A 21,845-nucleotide genomic window follows, 5' to 3' on the forward strand; every position below is an offset into this window, starting at 1 on the left:
TCAAAAGCATCAATTCTTCAGCACTTAGCTTTCTTTATAGTCCAACTCTCACATCCATACATGACTACTGGAAAAACCAAAGCTTTGACTAGACGGACCTTTCTTATCTCCTAATGTATTTATCCAGCAATCAATGGTTCTCATCTCAGCCATCCACAGAAACTGTACAGGAGTGTATTTGGTGACCTCAGCATTGGGGGAACTTCTGATATTTAGCAGGTGGGGGTTAAAGATGCTAAATGTGTAAACGCCAGGGATAGCATTTAAGACAAAGCATTGTCCCTGACTCACAGGCACACTTGTGCACCTACACACCTGTATCCATGCAAGTGCCAATGGTATCTCCCTTGAGAATCAATGCAACTTTTTCAGATTTTCATAAAACTGATAATGTCCTCCTACGTCACATTGTTCCTTTTCTCCACAGCCCATTTAACTCTTGGTTCTTATTTTGTAAGTGTTGATCTATTTGTGTGAATCTATCTAAAGGCATAAAGTATGTGAAACAATTACTGTTAATGATTGAGGGAAGCAGCTACTTTTATGGTAAAATATTCTGCTAATTCTCTGCTGTGGAGTAAGGACAGATATTTTCAGAGTATCCAACCAAGAATAAGCTTTGGAGAGAAGTCTTGTCCCAGTTATGGTTATCCTCAAATACTTGTCATGTCATTTGATTTTACCACCTAGTATCTGTGTCTGTGTGGCCACTTAACATTGCTTAGCCCCTGATTGCTTATCAGTACATGAAGTGAAAATATTTAGTAATACCTGATAGGATTTCGTTTTAAGTGTTCAATTCATCTTTTTAGATAATCTGTATTTAGCTTGTGGGTGCTAAGGCACTTCTGTTGTGTCTGGCTCTTGGTGACTCTATGGACTGTAGCCCGCCAGTCTTCTCTGTCCGTGGGATTCTCCAGGCAAGAGTACTGGAGTGGGTTGCTATTGCCTGCTCCAGGGGATCTTCCCGACTCAGGGATAGAACCCATGACTCAGGTCTCCTGCATTGTCAGGCAGGTTCTTTACTCAATGCGTAATGAGTGGTAAGTGTTCAATAAATGTTAACTATTATTATTACATCATTTCATTGTGTGCTGCTGCCTCCTAAATTAGATTTTTCATTGAGTGAGGGTGTGGTGTGCTCTATAATTAAGAAAAAGAATAAAGGCTTTGGAAAAACGGACAGTGCTTTGCCTGGAGAACATATATATGCCTGTTTCACATTGACTTCAGTTTTACTTTGTCTCATGTGGGTTGGCAAGGGTGGAGTTACTACAGGAGTTTCTTTGGAAATTAGAAAAGTAATTATGCTATTTTACTTTAAATAATAAGAAGTAAGAATGAACAGTGGGTTTCAACCTTTTATTATTCTAGGCCCTTTCAGGACAGATTTCTCTTCCTCTTTTCTAATATAGAAAGTCACATTCTTCTGGAAGTTCCCTTTTACAGCATGTCCTGCCAAAGCATTCAATAAATTAGAGCAGTGAAAGTATAACAAATGAGTATGAATTTTAACAGCTTGTCAAAAGTAATAGAAAAGGCATAATCTGAACTATTGGCTATGGTCTTTTCCAAAATTGATTATGATTTTACTTTTCCCACTAATTTCACAGAGACAGAAATCATACATTAAAGAACTACTTCAGAACAAGTTTCATGTTATATAAAATCATAAGCACCATTAGTGCAATTAGTACTTACTGTCTTACTCATTTTTTGTAGTGATTTGTGACCCTTTAAACTGAGACGTTACAGTGATCGCTCTGTCTTCTTCCATAAAGATTGAAAGTAATGATTTCTTAAATGAAGATTAATCATTTTGTGCTCTTTTGCAGTAAGAACCTTATTTTATAACAGGGTTTGAGTTGGTGACTGTCCAGTGCAGTTCTTTCAGTAAAACTTTAAAAATATGTCTTAAAGTTTGTTTTTCAAAAACCAGTATTTGAAGACAGCCAGGGGTAGAATACTTTCCTGGTGTCAAATTACCAGTATGCATGAAACAGTACCTGGGCCATGACACATGGTGCAGAGACACAGCAAGAATTTAGGATTGCAAGGATTAGGTGCCTTGCACAGAAGTCCAAGACAAGTTTGTATTCGTCCAGTAGTGCTTTTGTTAGATGGCAACTAGGCCAACTCACTGTTGAATCATAGTGTGTCAGTCTCCAGTCCCTATCACTGTCATTCACAGTAAAGCCAGATGCTATTGAATCCTGCCGCCTAAGACTGGAAAAAGCTCACTTTGCCACATTTTAGGGTAACCAGTTTTAGAAATCAAATGCCTCAGCATACGTCTTATAAAAGTGTACTCAGCCAACGTGGGGCGAGGAGAACCTTTGTCTCAAGCTCTGAGCTCGCCTTTCATAGGTTGGTAAACTTGGACAGGTTGAATAGCCCTAGTTTCAGATGCTCGGGCTTTAGATTTGAAAATGCCAAAATTTACTAGATCCCGTTGGTAACAGGTCGCTCTCTCCTCAAGAGGCGCCTGGCAGTAAAATAGTGAAATCAGTCTCTCCAGTGACGCTTGTCCAGCAAAAGTCATCACTTGCCCAGAAGAGATTGCCTTCCTGCAGCTTCCTGTACAGAAGGGCTCATCCACTCACCTGGGCTGAGTTTCCCCCTTAACGTGGGCCTGAGGCGGCGGATGAGGGCAGGCACGTGGCCGGACTTTTGACGGATTGATTTCTACTCTTTGTGATAGTGGTTTTCACTTCATTTCCCTTAGTGGCTCTGGAGCGCCAGCTTTTCTCGATCTTACTGGGGAGGCCTAGTTCCAACTTCTGTGTCTCTTCCCTCCTGGAGACCTGCCAGCCTTCCCTGTTTTTTCCCTTTAGGCCATATCAATTCCCATTAGAAACTGTCTCCTGATACTGCTGATTCAGTTGTCTCGAGCCTATTTCCTTTAGGTACAGCGTGTTCTTTCTTCCCCAATAAGAGAAGGCCTTGGCTGTCCTTGTTGCCAGACACCAGCAACGTTAAGTGATTGTCCACGGCAGCTGTGGCTGGGGTGACGCCAGCCCTGGAGGTGGACGAGTGCCCTGTGTTAGGCCCCTCTGAAGAGGCCCAGTTAACCCTCCTGACATTTCTCTTCCTCACTTCCTATGTAAATCATGTTTTTTTTAATTGGATTAAAATAAGCACCTCTTTATATCCTTTCTTGTCCTTATTTCTGGTGTTTTATGTCCTTAATCCGGAGAAGGCAATGGCAAGCCACTCCAGTACTCTTGCCTAGAAAATCCCATGGATGGAGGAGCCTGGTAGGCTGCAGTCCGTGGGGTCGCTAAGGGTCAGACACGACTGAGCGACTTCACTTTCACTTTTCCCTTTCCACTTTCACACATTGGAGAAGGAAATGGCAACCCACTCCAGTGTTCTTGCCTGGAGAATCCCAGGGAAGGGGGAGCCTGGTGGGCTGCCGTCTATGGGGTCACACAGAGTCGGACACGACTGAAGTGACTTAGCATGCATGCATGTCCTTAATAAGATTATTCATTTCTCAAAAGGGAAAATGTGTCATATTTCTTTGGGGTCTTTGTGTATACCCCAAAGATAGATATATATATATATATATATATATATATTTGTTTGTGTCATATTTCTTTGGGGTAATGTATATAGCGAGGTGATGTATATAATGTATATTTCTTTGGGGTAAATAAACACCTGGGTGACACAAAGAACTGTTTGGTTTAGACGATGCTTCCCTTGAAGCGTTGCATGCGTAGTACTGCTGCCTAGTGTTCAGCACTTTGTATATAGTTCTGTTACCAATGACAATACAGTTTGTCTTGTGATAGAATCCCTCTCGCCCCAGATTTCTATAGGGATGTTCACAGGTTTTTTAGGGTCAACAAACTTGAAAGCCCAGGACTCGTTCAGGCAGCAAGGACTGCTTCCTTAGCTCTCGGTTGTACTCAGTGTAGATCAGCGGTTGTATTCCGCCCAGCCCAGGTCTCCGGCATCCTGGAGTTCGTCTAGTTTATCTTCACCAGGTCCAGCCAGGCCTCAGTAGCGTTCAGAACTGTCCTCCTTTGCCCATGCCCAGGCTTTAGCTCTCAAACCCCAGCTCTTTGGCATAAGACATGCCCAGGCCTTGACCGCCCTTCCCTTCAGACCATCCTCCACACTGCTTTCCTCATGACCTTTTAAAGTCAAGATCATGATCCTGTCCGTCCCACTTACAGTCTTTCCCTAGATCTCCATCACCTGTCGGGAGTGCCTGCTGGCTGGCCCCTAAGGGCCTTCATTATAGAGCCTTACACCTGCCTCCACCATACATGGCACACGCTGCCGGCCCAGGCAGCCCCATACCTGGTGCCAGGCTGGTACCTCCTTCTGACTTGAGAGGGCCTTTTGCCTACCCACAAGCCCATGGCATCCCTGGCAACCCTCCCGATGGTCCCCTCCCAGACACCTTTCTTGGTGGTCCTGGAAGCTCAGAGGAAGACGTGTTTATGTACAGTTAAGTCTCCTACATATTAATGGGTTCCTCCAAGGATGCATTCCTAAGTCCAGTTTGTTCGAAAGTCCAGAATTCGCCAAGATACCCACCTAACACAATTGGAGGTCAGGCTGCAGTTTCACTCAGGCCTGATGTTGATGGAATGCACATTTCACATCTCTGGACGTTCACAACTTGAAGGTTCGTAGGTAGGGGAATTACTATACTTCCAATTTCTTTTATTAGTATCTCTCTCTCCTATTGTAATATTTGTTTTTATATTAATTTATTGAGGGCAGATATCTTAATCATCGCAGAATACACACCCAGTAAAATGCTAAATGAGTCAAATATAAAAAATCATTTATACAATATGAACTTTCAAAAATTATCACTCTTCTCTGTCAGTTGATATTTCAGCTCTAATTCTCGAAAAGAATCTTTAACATTTTATGAAGTGAAATGAATGTGGTCGTCAAAGCTAATATCAAAGTTAGTTAACACTGGTCCACTTTGTAACTCGAGACTGAGTTTTCCATTGGGAGAGAAGATCCTTAGCAGAGCGTCGCCTCCTGAACATGACCCTATCTTTGTGTCTCAGTTTCAGAGATTCTTGTTAAAGAGATGGAAAGGAGAAGATAGCAGGGGAAAAGGGGACAACCAGCTCTGCATTTAGGAGTCAGGGTTAAAGATTCCTTACCTTCTTGGCCCCAGGGAGACAGCCATGGTTAAAGATTGTCTACGAGTGGAAAGTTTGCTTGTTTTCCCTGGTCTTTTTGCTCACTGCCTGTAACCTGTTCAAGTTTAAAAATCCGAAGGCAAAACTTTTTGTTTTCAAACCTTTGTTGTTAGGGCTATCCTTTCACTTGTCCTGCGTTTCGGGTTCTGTCTTGGGTAGTTGCTGTTTAATCACTAAGTCGTGCCCGACTCTTTTGTGACCTCATGAACTGTAGCCCGCCAGGCTCCTCTGTCCATGGGATTTCCCAGGCAAGAATGCTGGAGTGGGTTGCCATTTCCTTCTCCAGGGGATCTTCCTGACCCAGGGATTCAATCCATGTCTCCTTCATCGCAGACAGATTTTTACGACTGAGTCACTGGGGGAGCCTCTCTCCTGGGTAGTTACCTGCACTAAAACAGGGTGACATGAGGTGTTTCAGCCCCTGGCAGCTTGGCACTGAGGCAGGAGAGTCACCTGCAGGGGACCTCTGTGCCTGGGCCGTGGTTCCTCCTCACGTTCCCAGGGTCAGGCACCTGCTCCGCCCTGGCCTCGAACTCTCTGGCACCCACCACGTTGAGAAGGCCTGCTCTGTGCCAGGCCTTGTGCTGGGCGCTGGAGCTGCTGCGGGTGAGTGAGAAGGGATCTTAAATGACAATTTTCCTGTCATCTGTCCATTTGGTGTTTTCGTATGGTCAGGGCTACCCTAGCGTGCTGCTGGAACACCTCCTAAATTTAGCAGAGCAAGGGGAAAAGAACTTTGCCTCCCTGAGCTCCTCTGTATCATACAGGTCAGTGTAGCAATCTTGACCTCCAGCCAGCATTCCAGAAGCCCTGGCACCTACTTCATTCTGCCTCTGTTTGTTGTAACTGTGGGCAAGATAAAGCAAGAGCTTTATTTTCCTCATCCTCCAAGTAATGATAATACTCCCCCGGAGAACTGTGGAGCGGTTCAACCCAATGGCAGCTGGGAAAGGCCTTTGGAAAGTTCAGCGGCTCCAAGACCGAGGTGCCTGTTGTTAGGAGCCTCAGAAGACCTAGCAGAGAGGTCAGGGCGCTGCTACGGCCTCTCAGTTCTAAGTCTGAAGGCCTCTTATTTTTTGTTGCCGTAAAGCAAAATGTCTTATTTGAGCAAGAATCCTGAGACGAGGAAAAGTCAAGATGGGGCTCTGGCAGCCCTGACTGCAGATTACAAGCTTCCCTGGGAAGTGGGAACCATACTGCCCCCTGGCAAAGCCTGATGAGATGGTACCGACTCCACAAACAGGGGTCAATCTTGTGTGAACGATTGAGGTGGTTTTTTTGGGTTTGGGGGGGTCTTGTTGGGTTAATCAGAGGCTGTTCCAGCAAATTAAAAACTTTTCTCTCAGGCCAAAGTTATACTGAGATAATTATTCAATTTTTGTGTCTTACCATGCTTTTCATCGTGATTCTCTCAAAGAGTCAGGACTATGTCTGTTCATCTTTGTCCACAACGGTAGGTGTCAGCTAGCCGAGGGAATGAGTGGGCAGAAATTACAAATTAATAACTGACAGGCCATCTGTGCCAGACACGGTTCTAAGTCCCTCATGTGTGTTATTTTATCCTCAAAGCAACCCAGTGAGATGGAACTGTTACTCTCCTTTGATATTAATGGGCAGGAAACCAAGGCACAGAGAGGCTGGATAATTTGCCCGGGGTCACACAGGCTGATAGCGTGAATTCAGAATTCTGGCCCAGGCTGTCTGGCCACAAACCTGTCCTCCTTGTCACTGCACCAGACTGCCTCCTAAAGGGGAAAACACTTAGCTTTTGGGGTCAGTAAAATGCCAATTGTGATCATTTCCCCCTTCAAGGGCGTTAGGAAGATAAAGAGAGCTAACTAACTAGCCTGAGCGAGGCACAGACCCCATGGATGTCAGAAGATAAACGCTTCTCGTCCTCTGACGGAAGGCCTCTGGGATCCATAGTGTGATCTTTGTAGGCTTTGCCACCAAGTCACTTTTCATGATTAACTATGGAAAATGTCCTTATCCCTCGGCGTGTGGTTAAGTCTCTGGATGACGGGGAGCTGAGGGTCTCACAGAGTGGCCCCGGTCAGCTAGTGGGGAGGCCGGTGGGCAGTGGGCAGCCTCCTCAGTCACCTGTTCCATTCTTTCTGCGCGCCCAGCTTTTATAGGCACTATGCGGGTGCCCTCTCTGCTCTCAGAAAACTCGGAAGGCCTCGTGGGGACCCCTGGTCTGATCTGACTCAGATTTCTTCTTTAGCTCACTGGCCTACCCTTTGGTCTTTGATCACAGGAGTGTGATCTTCCTGTCCTGTATGTTTTCAGTTTTACCAAAGACCTTGCTGTCTGTCTTTGATACTTTTTTTTTTCTAATTAGGCAAATATAAAATGGCCAACTTTTCAGACTCGCTGCTATTACATTCAGATTTAATAGGCCTTTTTTTTTCTTTTCTTTTTTTAACTCCCAAAACTAGGCCATTCTTTGACCCCATCTTTCTAGTAAGATTGCTCAGAATTTACAAAATTGCAGCTTCATTGTTTATCGCCAATCTCAAGTTCTTACAAATTTAATGTTGATGTATAATCCACTTTTTGGAAAGTAATATATCTATATTGCTTAAAATCCAAGATATTCTACTGGGTGTATGGTGAGAAGTCTTCCCCCAACTCTTCATTTATTCTCTTTGGATAAAACAGAGTGACCATTTCTTGGGTGGATTCCCAGACACCCTGTGGAGCTCAGAGCACAAGTTACAAGTTACGAATACCTATGCGTGCTCTTCTTTCTGCACAAAAAGTTGCTTACTATACTCCCATTCTGCAAATTGCTTTGTTTACTTCATGATCTCTTAAATTACTCTGTACCAGTTAATTAAAAGTATCTTCATTGTTTTTATGGGTACCTACTTTGCTGACAAAGGTCCGTCTAGTCAGAGCTATGGTTTTTCCAGTAGTCATGTATGGATGTGAGAGTTGGACTATAAAGAAAGCTTGAGCACCAAAGAATTGATGCTTTTGAACTGTGGTGTTGGAGAAGACTCTTGCAAGTTCCTTGGACTGCAAGGAGATCCAGCCAGTCCATCCAAAAGCAGATCATCCCTGAATATTCATTGGAAGGACTGATGCTGAAGCTCCAATACTTTGGCTACTAGATACAAAGAGCAGACTCATTGGAAAAGACCCTGATGCTGGGAAAGATTGAAGGCAGGAGGAGAAGGGGATGACAGAGGGTGAGATGGTTGGATGGCATCACCAACTCTATGGACATGAGTTTGAGCAAGCTCCGGGAGTTGGTGATGGACAGGGAAGCCTGACGTGCAGTCCATGGGGTCGCAAAGAGTCAGACACTACTGAGCATCTGAACAGCAACAAGTACTTGCTTGTGAGCCAGAGCCATAATTTTTTAACGTCTCTTTTGGGTGGGCATTTAGTTGTTTCCTTGTTTTGCTAAAACATACAATGCTATGGTGAGCAGCCTTGTACATATGTCATTTTTGCATAAATGAGGGTATATCTGTGAGATATATTCTCATACATGGAATTTCTGAGTCACAGAGTATATGCATTTATAAATTAATGTGTTGTCAAATGGCCCCCCATAAAGGTAGTGTGTGAAAATACCTGTTTATCTATTTCTGCATTTCCTCACCAGCTCAGTCATTAAATTTTTGCCTTTTTCCATAAGGTAAGGAAGAGTCACGTTAATCGCTCAGTCGTGTTCGACTCTTTGCGTCCCCGTGGACTGAAAGCCCGCCAGGCTCCTCTGTCCATGGGATTCTCCAGGCAGGAATACTGGAGTGGGTTGCCATTCCCTTCTTTAGGGGATCTCTGTGACTCAGGGATTGAACTGGGGTCTCCTGAATTGCAGGAAGATTCTTTACCATCTGAGCCATCAGGGATAAAGTAGATAAAAGTGGTCTCTTTGTGTTGTTCCAGTATGCCTGTATCTTACCATGAACGAGATTGAGCATCGTTTTTTTTGCTTGCCTGAGAGCTGCTGGATTTTTCTACTCAGTGAACTGCCTCTTCATATCCTTTGTCCACTTTTCCATTTGGTGTTCTCTGTCCATTTGTCATTCTTTATGTTAACTGATGTGGTGGGAAGAGCTTTGTAATTAGGTGAGTTAACCCTTTGTCCTCATATGAGTTGCAAATATTTTTTCCAAGTTTATCTCACTTTTCCTTGGACTTTGTTGCTGATTTCTTTGTCATGCACATTTGTCAGCTTTCTCCTTTGTGACCTCTGGAATTTGTATCATGCTTTAGAAAGGCCTTCCCTACTCTGAGGTTGTGGTGTCTTTTTGGGGGGTGTATAGTTGTTGTTTTTTTTTTTTTTTTAGTTCTCCCATCATTTTTTTTTTTCTAGAATTTTATTTTGTTTTTAGTTTTAGTTTGAATCATCTAGAATGTATTTTGGTATAAGGCATGAGTTATGAGACTCTATCTTGTTTTCCTCGGCCACAGGTATTCATTTTAGCCTTGCTTTTATTTTGTGACTTACCAATCGCATGCCCAGTTCACCTCTCTTATACCATCCCTGTGAATCTCCCATGAGTCAGATGGATTTAGGATGACAGGTTGTCATAAGGCAGTTTGGCAAAGGGGAAAGATCATTATCTTCAGAGTCTAGCAGGCCTGGTTTTGAAGCTAGCTCTGCAACTTCTTAACTCCACAATCTTGAGAAAGTTACTAAACCTCTGTGACCTTTGTTACCTCATCTGAAGATGTGGTTGATAACAGCCCATTTTGCAGATGGGTTGTGACAATTAGAATGTCTAGAAACTGCCTGTTCAGTGCCTGACACACAGTAGATCCTTGAGAGACAGGACCTGTTACCCTGGCTGTTGATCACTAGCAGTATCGGTAGTGTGACTTGGTCTGAATGAGGACGTGTCCCCACCCCCGCTGTGTGTAGCCATTCTGCAGTAAAAGCTCATGTTCCTGGGAGCTGGATACGGGGCTTCCCTACATAAACCAAAGGGCATGGCAAGTGCCCTAGGATGATCAGCCTGGCATTTTAAAGTTGTGTTTATAACCTCTGGACAAATGTGTAATTGTTAGGATGACCATTAAAATAAGATTGCACTTTGCTACAGGAAGAAGTCCATCCGACTGTAAAGAATGGTTTTGTAATCAGATTTCTGAGTTTAGCCACCAGGTGTTGTTTGTTCAGGATTAGTTCAGTGCTGTTTAGCTGTGTGATGATCTAGGAAACATTTAAGACCTGAATGACATCTTATTTCAGAACCTTATGTTCAGTCTTGTCATAAGTCTGGAAATAATTTCATTGGGTGCAGAAGCTTAATGGCCTAAACAGGAGTTGGAATCTAAGTTAACACTTTTAAACCACCACCCAGGACTCAGTCCTTAATGAGGTAATAATTGCTTCATTCCATACCTTTTCATGTGTGTATGCTGATACTCAAGATCTTTTTTCTATGCAAACTTGCTTTTCTTCTAAGACTCTTTTTTTGACCTTTTCATTTAGTAATAGTCAATCTTAACTTAACATTTGTCTTTTGAAAACTTTCACTATAAACAGTCCTCCTCCAGATAAACCCAGGTTCTTTTGTCGTTTTTAAATGTATTGCTACCAGTTTCAACATCTCTAAACTATGTCATTCCATTGTGTTTCTGCTTATATTTTCTCTTACTTATCCTACTTCTTTCTAAACTGGAACACTGAACTTCCCTCTCCCAAGCTTCTCGATAATTATCAATACTTCAGAAAATCTTCCAGCTGTTTTTCTGTTTTCCTACTTTTGTTTGCTTCTCTGAGCCCTAGATATGTTATCAGAATCTTCTTTATTAATGTAAACTGTTACACCCTAAATTTTCTTTCAGTGGTAAGAAAATTTCCATTTCGGGGATTTTTGTTGTTTAGTCGCTAAATCATGTCGGACTCTTTTGCAACCCTGTACCGTAGCCCACCAGGCTCCTCTGTCTGTGGGATTTCCCAGGCAGGAATACTGGAGTGGGTTGTCATTTCCTTCTCCAGGGAGCTTTCCAGCCCAGGGATCGAACCCGTATCTCCTATGTTGGCAGGTGGATTCTTTACAACTGAACCACCAGGGAAGCCCTTGGGGAATTTTACTTCATCGTAAAACAGTAAATTTTCTTCCATAATAATCAGTCCAGAAATGTATTGAGGGCCTACTGTGTCCCCAGGCTCTGTGGATACAGGTGTGAATAATTCCCTGCCTTTAGGAGTTTACTTTCTGCAGAGAAGACAGGTAACATATAAACCAACAGACGTAATCATTTCAGTTTACTGGGGTTATGGAGGAGCTCAGCACCCTAACACATGAGAAATGACCAGGCGGAGAAGCTTGTCTCCTTCTTTCCAATTCTTATGTTTGGAATTTAAATACAAGTTTAAATTTTGTCTTTTGTTTTCTCTTCATTTTTCCTTTACGTTTTTCACTAGTGCTTTCTGATGGCGTTACACTGCCTCGTTTTTGTTCATCGCTTGGATAGCCAACCGCCCATATTTGACAAGTGACTGCATAATCTCATGGCCTCATGTCCTTGCTCCTTATTTTTTGAAATGAGTTTTATTTATTTTTGGCCGTGCTGGGTCTCCATTGCTGGGCTTTTCTCTAGCTGCGACAAACGAGGGTCACTCTCTAGTGGTGCTTGGGTTTCCCCGTTGCAGTGGCTTCTCCTGTTGTGGAGCATGGGCTCCAGGACGAGCAGCTTTCATAATCGTATGCTTCCTTTCTGATTCCTGAACAGTTTTCCGCCACAGCCTCTGTAGTGAAGGCCATCTTTGTGTGTGTGTCTGCTCAGTTGTGTCCGACCCTCTGAGACCCCGTGGACTGTAGCCCACCAGGCTTCTCTGTCCATGGGATTTCCCAGGCAAGAATACTGGTGCAAGTTGCCATTTCCTTCTCGAGGGGATCTTCCCGATCCAAGGATTGAACACGGGTCTCCTGTGTCTCCTGCGTTGGCAGGTGGTTTCTTTACCACTCAGCCACTTGGGAAGCTCAAATGATGATTCTCAAATGCTTGTCTGAGTAGAATGTGTGTTGGGATGTAAGGTTGACAGTGCCTTTATCATAAGAACTGGACTTTACTATAAGAGCTGTATTATTTTAGGAAATACCACAGTGAATAGTAAATAGTGAATGTAATGACTTAGCTCAGCAAAATAAAGTTAGCAATCCCCAGTTTTTTAGAACATGGAACTTGTACTCCTTCTAGACTGATTGTAGATTCAAAAATAATACTTAGTGTTCCTTTTCTGTTTTCAGGGATGACTCTGTCCCAGAAGACAACATCTGGAGGGGCATCCTCTCTGTAATTTTCTTCTTTCTTATCATCAGTGTGTTAGCTTTCCCCAATGGTAAGTGATGTAATGCTTTATCACATTTCTCCTGTGCATTGTGTCCTTGTTGGTATTTTTGAGATGCATGTCATCTAGAAGATGAAACTGGAAGGTGGAATAAGAAAAAGAATCTGAATATTGCGTGGTGACTAGGGGAACAGGCTCTGGAGGCAGACTGCTCATTCCACCATTCCTAGCGCTGTCTCCTCTGTCCCTCTTGAAGACATCTCTGTCTGAAATGGAGAGAAGTACAGCAGTAAGAGTTAACTGAATTAATACCGTAAAGTACTCTGAACAGTGACTGACAAATGTAAGCCCTCAGTGAATGTCAACCGTTGTTCTTGTTACTGTTTTTGGTATTATCAGCCAAGTTGTAAAATACCCAGTTACTGCTCATCTACTCCTTTTTGCTAACGATGGGGTCAGTGTTCTAATGGATATTACTTAAATAACTTGCTGTCTTTAACTGGAAACTTTGCTGGGATATGAATTTTCATTATCAGGTTAAAAAAAAATGATTACTATGAAATTTTCCTCTTTCAGTGTTATGGAGCGAGGCAAAAGCCTTTTTTTAAAAACTAATTTGGTATTCTGCCACACTTAAGATCCACCCCTTTCCCCTGAATGGTCCCTAACAAGTTACATTATTTTTTCTTATTCTGCTTCAGCACTTCCTCCCTGGAATATTCTTTACTTATTCTCTGCAGGTGATTTTCTAAATATTCACTTTTTGTATCCTGTTTCTTTAACATTTAGGGTATTTTGTAACTGTTGCAGTCTTTTTTTGTGAGTTGTGCTCCATGGGCCCTGCTCAGGTTTTAAATAGGATGATTTAAGATGTGCTGCTTCTCCATCCTCCCATCTATTCAGTAGAGTATAACCTGTAATATACGGAGTTCATTATGGATGTTACCCATGCTACCTGGAGCTACATAATTCCGTTGTGTGTGTGGGTGTGGAGGGGTGGTATCCCTCCACCACCGAGCATTGCTGAACATCAGCTGGGTGTCCTGCTGCTGCTGCTAAGTCGCTTCAGTCGTGTCCGACTCTGTGCGACCCCACAGACGGCAGCCCACCAGGCTCCGCCGTCCCTGGGAGTCCCCAGGCAAGAACACTGGATTGGGTTGCCATTGCCATTCTACTCAATTTGACACTGTCTGCCTGGGGATAGATTGGATTCCGCAGGTTAAGTCCCCCCAGGCTGCTCCTGCCTCCACTGAGATGCCAGTCACAAGTCCAGGGTGTCCCCTGTGCTTCTGACCAAATGACTGTAGATCAGAGGTTCCCATGACCTCCTTTTTGGGTTTGATTAATTTGCTAGAACAGCTCAGGAGACCAGTTTACTCACTAGATAACTGAGAATATTAACAGCCAGATGCAGGGATGCTTGCTGGGAAGGGAGGAGCCCCTTCCATGCTTTCTCCCACCAAATCTCCACTTGCTCACCAACCCAGAAGCTTTCTGAGCTCTATCCTTTTAGGTTTCTATGGAAGTTTAATTACTTTTGTAATGACTGATTAAATCTTTGCCATTGGCAATTGATTTGCCCGCCAGCCTCTCCTTCATCCCCAGAGATCAGGGCAGGTAACTGAGGATTCCTATCTCTAATCACCTTGTTGGCTCCACTGGCCTCCTTCCTGAGCTGCTTCATTAATGTAACAAAAGACTCTTACCACTTAGGAAATTCCAGGAGTTTAGAACTCAGTTCCAGAAAGGGGACAAAGATCAAATACTTCCTTCTTATAGATCACAGTACTCAGGAAAGTCCCCTGCATACTAATGAGTTCTGTTCCAGAGTGCATTCGTAAGTCCAGTTTGTTCATAAATTCAACATTAGGTACCCAACTAATACATTCGGTTATATAGTACAGTACTATAATAGATTTATAATACTTTTCACACAAATAACATTAAAACAAACAAACAAACCCAGATGATAAAGCATTGTTAGTCTCAGAGTATATAGTACTTTGAAAAGTACAGTGTGTTAGTTGCTCAATTGTGTCCAACCCTTTGCGATCCCATGGACTATAGCTCTCCAGGCTCCTCTGTCCATGGAATTCTCCAGGCAGGAATTCTGGAGTGGGCTGCCACGCCCTTTTCCAGGGGATCTTCCTGACCCAGGTATTGAACCTGGTTTTCCTGCATTATAGGCAAATTCTTTACCATCTGAGCCACCCAGAAAGCCTGAAAAGTACAGTCACACCAGCTATATCATGGCTGCTTTCACACTTGCTTCTCGACACCTCGGGCTTGAAATAAAGATACTGTACCACTGTACTCTATACAGTGAGAGTGAAAGAAAAGTGAAAGTGAAAATTGCTCAGTCGTGTCTGACTCTTTGTGACCCCATGGACTATACAGTCCATGGCATTCTCCAGGCCAGAAGACTGGAGTGGGTAGCCTTTCCCTTCTCCAGGGGATCTTCCCAACCCAGGGATCGAACTGGGGTCTCCCATGTTGCGGTGATTCTTTACCACCTGAGCCACAAGGGTAGCCCAAGGATACTGGAGTGGGTAGCCTATCCCTTCTGCAGCGGATCTTCCCCACTCAGGAATTGAACCGGGGTCTTCTGCATTGCAGGCGGATTCTTTACCAACTGAGCTATGAGGGAAGCCCACTCTATAGAGTACTATACTGTGAAGTACACGACAGCACAGCTGCTTGTAGAGGATGCGTGCGCATGAGGGGGTACACCAGACACGTGAACTGACTTATGTGATTAGACGCGCAAATGCACGTTCACATCCTTGAATGCTTACAGCTTGAAGGTCCGTATGTAGGGGACTTGCTGTGTTATACATGGCAAGTCTTTCAGGTTTTCCAAAATGTTGGCAGTGGAATTTTGTTCTGTATTATTGTTTTTTTTAATGAGCATTTTTCTTTCTTTTTTGTTTTTAATATTTATTTGTCTGTACTGGGTCTTAGTTGTGGCTTGCAGCATTTTTAGTTGCACCTTTCAAACTCTTAGTTTTGACTTGTGGGAATCTAGTTCCCCGACCAGAGACTGAACCTGGGCCCTCGGCATTGGAACTGCGGAATCTTAGCCCCTCACCACCAAGGAATTCGCTGTTCTGTAATTTTGTGGGTTCTGCTGGTAGCGTAATAATCCAACAATAAAACCATGATTCTGAATCCTTCGGGGAGTGGATTACTCTAGATGACCAAGTTATTTGGCAGCTGAGTTTAGTTCTTCAACCTCTCAGGCTTTTAGATTTTTATTTTTATGTTTTTAGTGAAAACCTCTCAAGATATGAAAACCTGTGTCTTAGTGTAGGCTGCTGTGATAGAATACCATGGACTGAGCGGCTTACACAGAAGATTTCATCCTGTGGCAGCTGTGAACCTGTGAAACCAAGCAAACTTTGTGCTTGCAGAATACAAGAACTGGCCAGGCGCAGAGCAGACATTGCTATTCACCAAAGAAGAGACTGGAAAGAAGGAAAGGGTTGCAAATTCTAGGCCAAAACTTAGGAAGGCAAACTGTGAGATCTCAGGGTTTGAGAATAATCCTCCTGGACTTGATGCTCTGCCATCTAGACCCCCTGGGGCAGTGGTCTGCCCCCACAGCTAGCCCAGTCGGGGTTGAAACCACGAGACTCCAGCAGACTTTTCTCCCCGGCTCTGCTGGGCATCAGTCTTGCCCTTTGAAACCAAGGCGGAGACTGTCCTGCTCCTGTCCCCGCCATGGCCCTGTCATGGAAGTGGACGGATGATCTCTGAGCCACCCTGGGGTCCTTCTTCCTACGTCTAAAGGATAGCAAATGTTCACAGTCAAGTAGCTCTGTGCTTTGGCCCTGTAGGATCCAGGCAGTCCAACCGTCTTCACCTTCAGGGGTAGAATTTCAACATGTGGATTTGGGGGATACAAACCTTCCGTCCACAGCACCTGCATACCTTACACAGATAATGACCAAACATAATTTGGCCTTTCCTTGGTGGTGAAAGTTCTTATAATACACAGTGATTGCAGCCTGAAGAGAAGATGTTCGAGATACAGAGAGGTCATGGAATGAAGGGGAATTGGCCCAGCTATGACATTTACTTTCTAGGAAGCATCCCCAGTGTTGAACAGCTTTTCAAGTTATTTGTCTTACTTTCTTTTTCCTCCTGATTTCAACACACAAGGGCTTCGCAGATGGCATTAGTGATAAAGAACCTGCCTGCCAGTGCAGGAGACATAGGAGACTCAGATTTGATCCCTGGGTCGGGAAGATCCCCTGGAGGAGGTCATAGCAACCCACATCAGTATTCCTGCCTGTAGAATCCCCATGGACAGAGGAGCCTAGTGGGCCGCAGTCCAAAGGGTCACAAAGAGTCAGACACGACTGAAGCGACTTAGCACGCATGCACACCCCAGCACACAACATCTCAAGATGTTAGGTTTAGGGACAGCTTGGACTTCACGGAGCTCATCCTTTCTTTCAAGGGCGCTGTGCTGCCGCGCAGCTTAAGTGGCCACTTGGGGCGTTGAGCATTTTCTACACAGTGGTGGTCTGCCTGAGCTCTGGAACCTGGTCTTAACAAAGGTGGCCTAAGAATATAGCCCAGTGTAGACGGTAAACTGCATCTCGGGTTTGCTACCAACACAAGGCCGGCGGCTGCCTGAGCCCTGAGGGAAGGTGAGTAGGTGACTGTTCAGCTGGTGGTCACTGTCACCCCCTCAGCCCTGCCTGCTGTGTCCTGTGTAGGTCAGTGGCTTGCTTCCCAGCCATCATTTGATGCCAGGACCACTGTTGGTCTGTACCCTCTCTTCCTGTTTCTTATCTCATTTGTCCCCCACCATCTTTTTTTTTTTTTTACATCAGTCAATGAGAACACAGTATGTGTGCAAAAAACTAATCAGTCCTGAGATGTGTCTGTTCTTCCAGCCTCCAGTTTTCCTTGGCTGGGTGTTAATTCTTGCCTTTTCTTCGAAGGTTTCTTTTCTGCTTTTTTTTTTTTAATTAGGCTTTGCTAATTCTAAGAGCCGTACTGAAAGTTTAGGGATTCCCAGACTCAGCCCTCCGTAGCTGCGATTTTATAGCCTGTCCTGCTGGGGGACTCCAGCAGGCACTGGGGCTGTGGTTCTTTTCTTAAGGTCCCCAAAGCCCTGAACGGTGGGGATTGCATCTGTCGGATGTGACATTTCACATGATTTCTGCTGAGTTCTCCTCTCTTCCCTCGTGGAGACCTGTCATCTTCAATGTCCATAACTGGCTCAGTCTCATGGTGGGACTGGGCTTTTGTTTTCCCTTTTAGAAAGATAAAGGCTGTTTGTTTTCATGCTCTCCCTGGCTCCCCTGACTGTGTGATAACACGCAATGCAGGGAGGACCCGCAGAGTCCTGCTTGGTTTGCGGCTGATCCCAAGGCCGGCCAGTCGCTCCTGGACCACCCTCAGCCGCTGCTGCCGGCCTGGGGTCAGGGCCCGCCCTGCACGGTCCCGGACTCAGCAGAGCCTGGTCTGGTCTCGCGCTAGGCCCATCGTGAGGTGCCTGCTCTCTGTCTCCTGTCTCTCTCTGTTTCTCCTGCTCTCTGCCAATCTCTGGCTCTTTTTTCTCCCAGGAGTGCAGCCTCAGGGCCTCAGCCGGCCTGTGTCTGGGGTGCTTGGACTCCGCGTCCACAGGGAGGAGGCTGTGCCTTCTCTCCTCTGGTGATCAGACCCTTCGCCCACAAAAAGGACAGAGACCTTCAGCCTTCTGTGCAGGAAGTGTTAGGGTGTCAGGGAAGCTATGCTTAGAGGGACTGTCTCGCAGCCACGTGTACTGAGCGAGCCTACTATTGTCTGCCTTGTTCTCTAAAGAGCCAGTTACTCTACATCAGATCAGTAAAACCATAAGTTTCCACATTAAAGAGTGCCGTCCTTGAATTTTTTTTGTTTTTTTGAATCAGGGGGTGGCATGGAGTTGATAGGGATGGGGACCTGGCCACCCCCCTGGGACAGGGTCCCCCAGGCATGTGACTGGCCCCCTCCCCCAGCTGGCATTCAGACGCCAGCCTCTGTGGGAGCCGTTCCGCTGGGTGGATGGTTCTCCGAGTGGGATGGGCACGCCTCTTCCCATTCCAGTCTCGCCACCTTGTCTTCCACTCTCCCCACCCTTGGCACAAATTCTCGAATTAAGTGTTGGAATGAATGGGAGGAACGGAGCCCAGTGTCTGCCTTCTCCAGAGGCAGCTTTGGGGAAGTGCCCACAGTGGATGGCATTCCCAGAATGGCTCTGTTTTGGCAGATTCACTTGCATTTCTCCTTGACCTAGTAAAAGTTGCCCTAAACATTGAAGCATAAGCCTGCATTTGGTGGTCTCCATATGTCTCTTGAGTGTGATCAAGTTCACGTATGCTCTCTGTGTGCGAGGACTGGTCCGCTCTGACAGGAGGGGGCCCTGTGGTTCTTTTGGAACAGAGTCCAGATGACAGACCCTTGACTTTCCCCATAAGGTCTATAATAGTCGGTATGCTTTTGCCCACAAATAATAGGAGACCTCTTTCAAAGTGGCTTAAAGAATAAATAAAACGTTTGCTTTTTTGCATCCATGAGAGGTTCTGAGAGAGAGTGGTTCAGGGTTGGCTGATTGAGCAGCTCGGTGACATGTGAAGACCTGGGCTCTACCTGTCTCATGGCCTTGGGACAGCTACGGCCCTGCTAATGTGCGGCTGTGGATGGTGTCCAGCAGAGGAGGCCCTGTCTTTCCCTGCATCGCAGAGTGAAGAGGGCTTTTCTAGAAACCCTGCAGCACACGTGCCCTCCCTCCTCTTCGGTTAGGCTTAGGCCCCATGCCACCTCTGCCCCAGGCCGACCTGAGGACAGGCGTTTACAGAGGATAGAGAACTCCCCAGGCACATTCATAGATCTCCAGTAGATCTCCACTGACTGGAAGAGTGGAAGAGAACCTGGATTGCCTCCATCAGCTTAGAAGTTACTGCTGGGTTACTTGGAGGAGGAGTGGAGGAGACTCAAGCAGACTCTTTCATTTGACAGTCGACGGAGTGAGTGACGGGGTGAGTCCCAGAGTTCCTTCCTTCCGTCCGATAAACGCACAAGGATGGAGACCGCAGGGAGACCCGGGAGGGGCAGGAGCTGTTACCTACACACGCTTCTTTCCTGTCGCCTTCTCTCGCATTCTCTCTCTTCTGGTTCCCTTGAAGAAAATATTTTGAAAGCCACTTCCACCTCCTTAGAGCAACTGTCCCTCCTGTGTAAGTGTGACTTTAACTGTGCCACTGTGTCATTGGAGTGTCATTATAACTGAAATTTAGAGACCCGCCGCACCTCCAGCTGTGCGGTTTCTTTCAACAGGTGACTTCTGTCTGCCTTTCCAACTTCGGAGGGCCTCCATTACGGTTCCCCCCCGGCCTTGTCCTGGGCCCCCATTGCCCAGCACACGGTGGTCTTCTCAACAGATCCATGGTGACTTAAGTAATGAATCTGTCAGGAAAGCAGTTCACAGAATTAGCCCTCTTGTCCTCTCCTCGTCTGCAAGAGGAACACCGTTCAGCTCTTCTTCAGGGTATTTTGAAGAGGGTGAGATCTCTAGGATGTCTTGATTTTTCCGAGTTTTCCCTTCTATTTGTCCTCATCTGATTTCTCTGAGCTTAGATAATGCGAATCACATCTCCTTGAGGCATGAAGGCGATCCAAAAGGTTCATTGTCTCCTAAATTAAAAGAAGGAACAAATGGTATCATCTCCCCCCATTCTCTGTCTCCTGCCCCACGCTTTTTTTTTTTATAGAAAAATTTTTTCTTAGGTTTGAAATTTGCTGATCTTTTTTTCCTGCCTTTTCTAGGTTTTTCCTAGAGGAATTTAAACTTTCAACTAGTACTAATCAAATATCTTGCAGTTTCCTTTGTCAATTACACCGGATAAAGCTGAAAACGAGATAATAAAGAGAAGAGGCAGACTGAGAGGCTCCCAGGCACAGTCCTTCCGCTGCCGGAGAGGCAGCTTCTGACTTGGGTTAAAAGGATTCTCTCTCCCTCGGGTTGGTTCTTGGAGCTCAGATGTTTGTGGATGTGACCATAGGTTGCTGGCAATTCAGGCTGTGATCTTATGTTTTGATTTCTGAGGAAATGTTTTAAATGCATGCTCTGCAGTGGCAAAGACGTTTGATTTCTGTTTTCTTTTGAAATCAAACTGGCTCTTAATATCTGATTGAAAATGAGGTATCCAGTCATAGGGACTGATAAGAAAGTAAAACATGTTGTTTTTCATAATGTGTCTTGTGCGAAAACCACTTTCGTAAATCAAACCAGCACTGGTTTCTCCATCACCACCCTGAGATGCCTGCCCCGTCTCTCCTGCATAATTGAACTGAGGACCCACACTTTTCCAGGCAGCTTTTAGAAATCAGAAATAAGATATAGACAAGAAGTCCTCCCCTCCCCGCCATGAGATGGACCACCCCTCCTGGGTGTCCTGGCTGGAGTACTGGGCAGAGGAAGACCACCGAGAAGATAGTTCGCGGGGGAGTGGGATCTGTGGGCAGGCACTGGGATGCGGTGAATGGTCCGGATGGCAGCTGGGTGCTGTGGGAGGCGTGGTTTTGGCGGTGACGTGATTGGCGGAGCCGCGTGTGCGTGAGCACCGGTGAGCATAAGTAGCAAGGCTCATCCTACAGGAAACCGCCAGCCTCATCCTCCATCTTTTAAAAGGCAGAGTAGCATGTTTAGCAATATTATTGTCTCTGATAGTGAAGAGACTACTGTTTGTGAGTAATACTGCGGGCATCTGCTTCTGAAAATACTAAGCGACAGCATTCAGAGTTTCTTCGTAGAAAGAAGAGAGGGGATTGGACAACTGAAATAAAGCCTGGACTGGGTTTAAAGTCAGCTTCTGAAAGGTCACCTAACATTCCAGGCTGCCCTTATATCTCGCCTTTTGTAGGTGAAAGGCCCTGTCTGTTCCCGCCCACCCAGTTCAGGGCACAGCTTCTTGGGGCTCCACTGTCTCTTCTGAAACCCCCCACATCAGATTTCTGAAGTCTTCCTTAGATCAAATGCAAGGCAGAAAGGGCAGTTTTAAAAATCGTATTTTATGAGAAACACTTATCATGTAATATTATGGTATATACGTGGGATATTGGAGAAAAGAGGGAAAAATTCCATAGCTGTAAATCAAGATAAGGCTTTAAAAAACCGAACTGCAGTGCAGTGAGATGGACATTCTCTCTCCAGGCCCTGGGACAAGTCTGTCTCAGGAATGATAGCCGGACAGAGAGACATAAGTCTTGAGCTGAAGCAGTTGCACATTGGGTTGCAGAGAGCTTAAGGCCCCATCAACCCCACATTCCTCAACCACCCTATCCTCTTATTTACTCTGAAATTGTCCTACTTAGGGTTAGCTAGAAGAAGGGGCTGAGTTCTTTCAGAATGCCACTGTTAGAGTAACCACAGG

At 45.2% G+C, this 21,845-nt stretch overlaps 1 protein-coding gene across 1 annotated transcript in view; it reads left to right on the forward strand.

The window, feature by feature from the left end:
• PTDSS1 (phosphatidylserine synthase 1) overlaps window positions 1–21,845 on the forward strand; it is a 69,217-nt gene that overhangs the window by 1,864 nt on the left and 45,508 nt on the right. The window contains exon 2 of the mRNA XM_055431591.2: window positions 12,398–12,489. Coding sequence (XP_055287566.1) covers window positions 12,398–12,489 — 92 coding nt within the window. The remainder of the gene's footprint in view (window positions 1–12,397; window positions 12,490–21,845) is intronic.

This window comes from Moschus berezovskii, chromosome 16 (genome assembly GCF_049115385.1).
Source record: "Moschus berezovskii isolate FMDL1 chromosome 16, NW_MosBer_1.0, whole genome shotgun sequence".
Classification (NCBI taxonomy): domain Eukaryota; kingdom Metazoa; phylum Chordata; class Mammalia; order Artiodactyla; family Moschidae; genus Moschus; species Moschus berezovskii.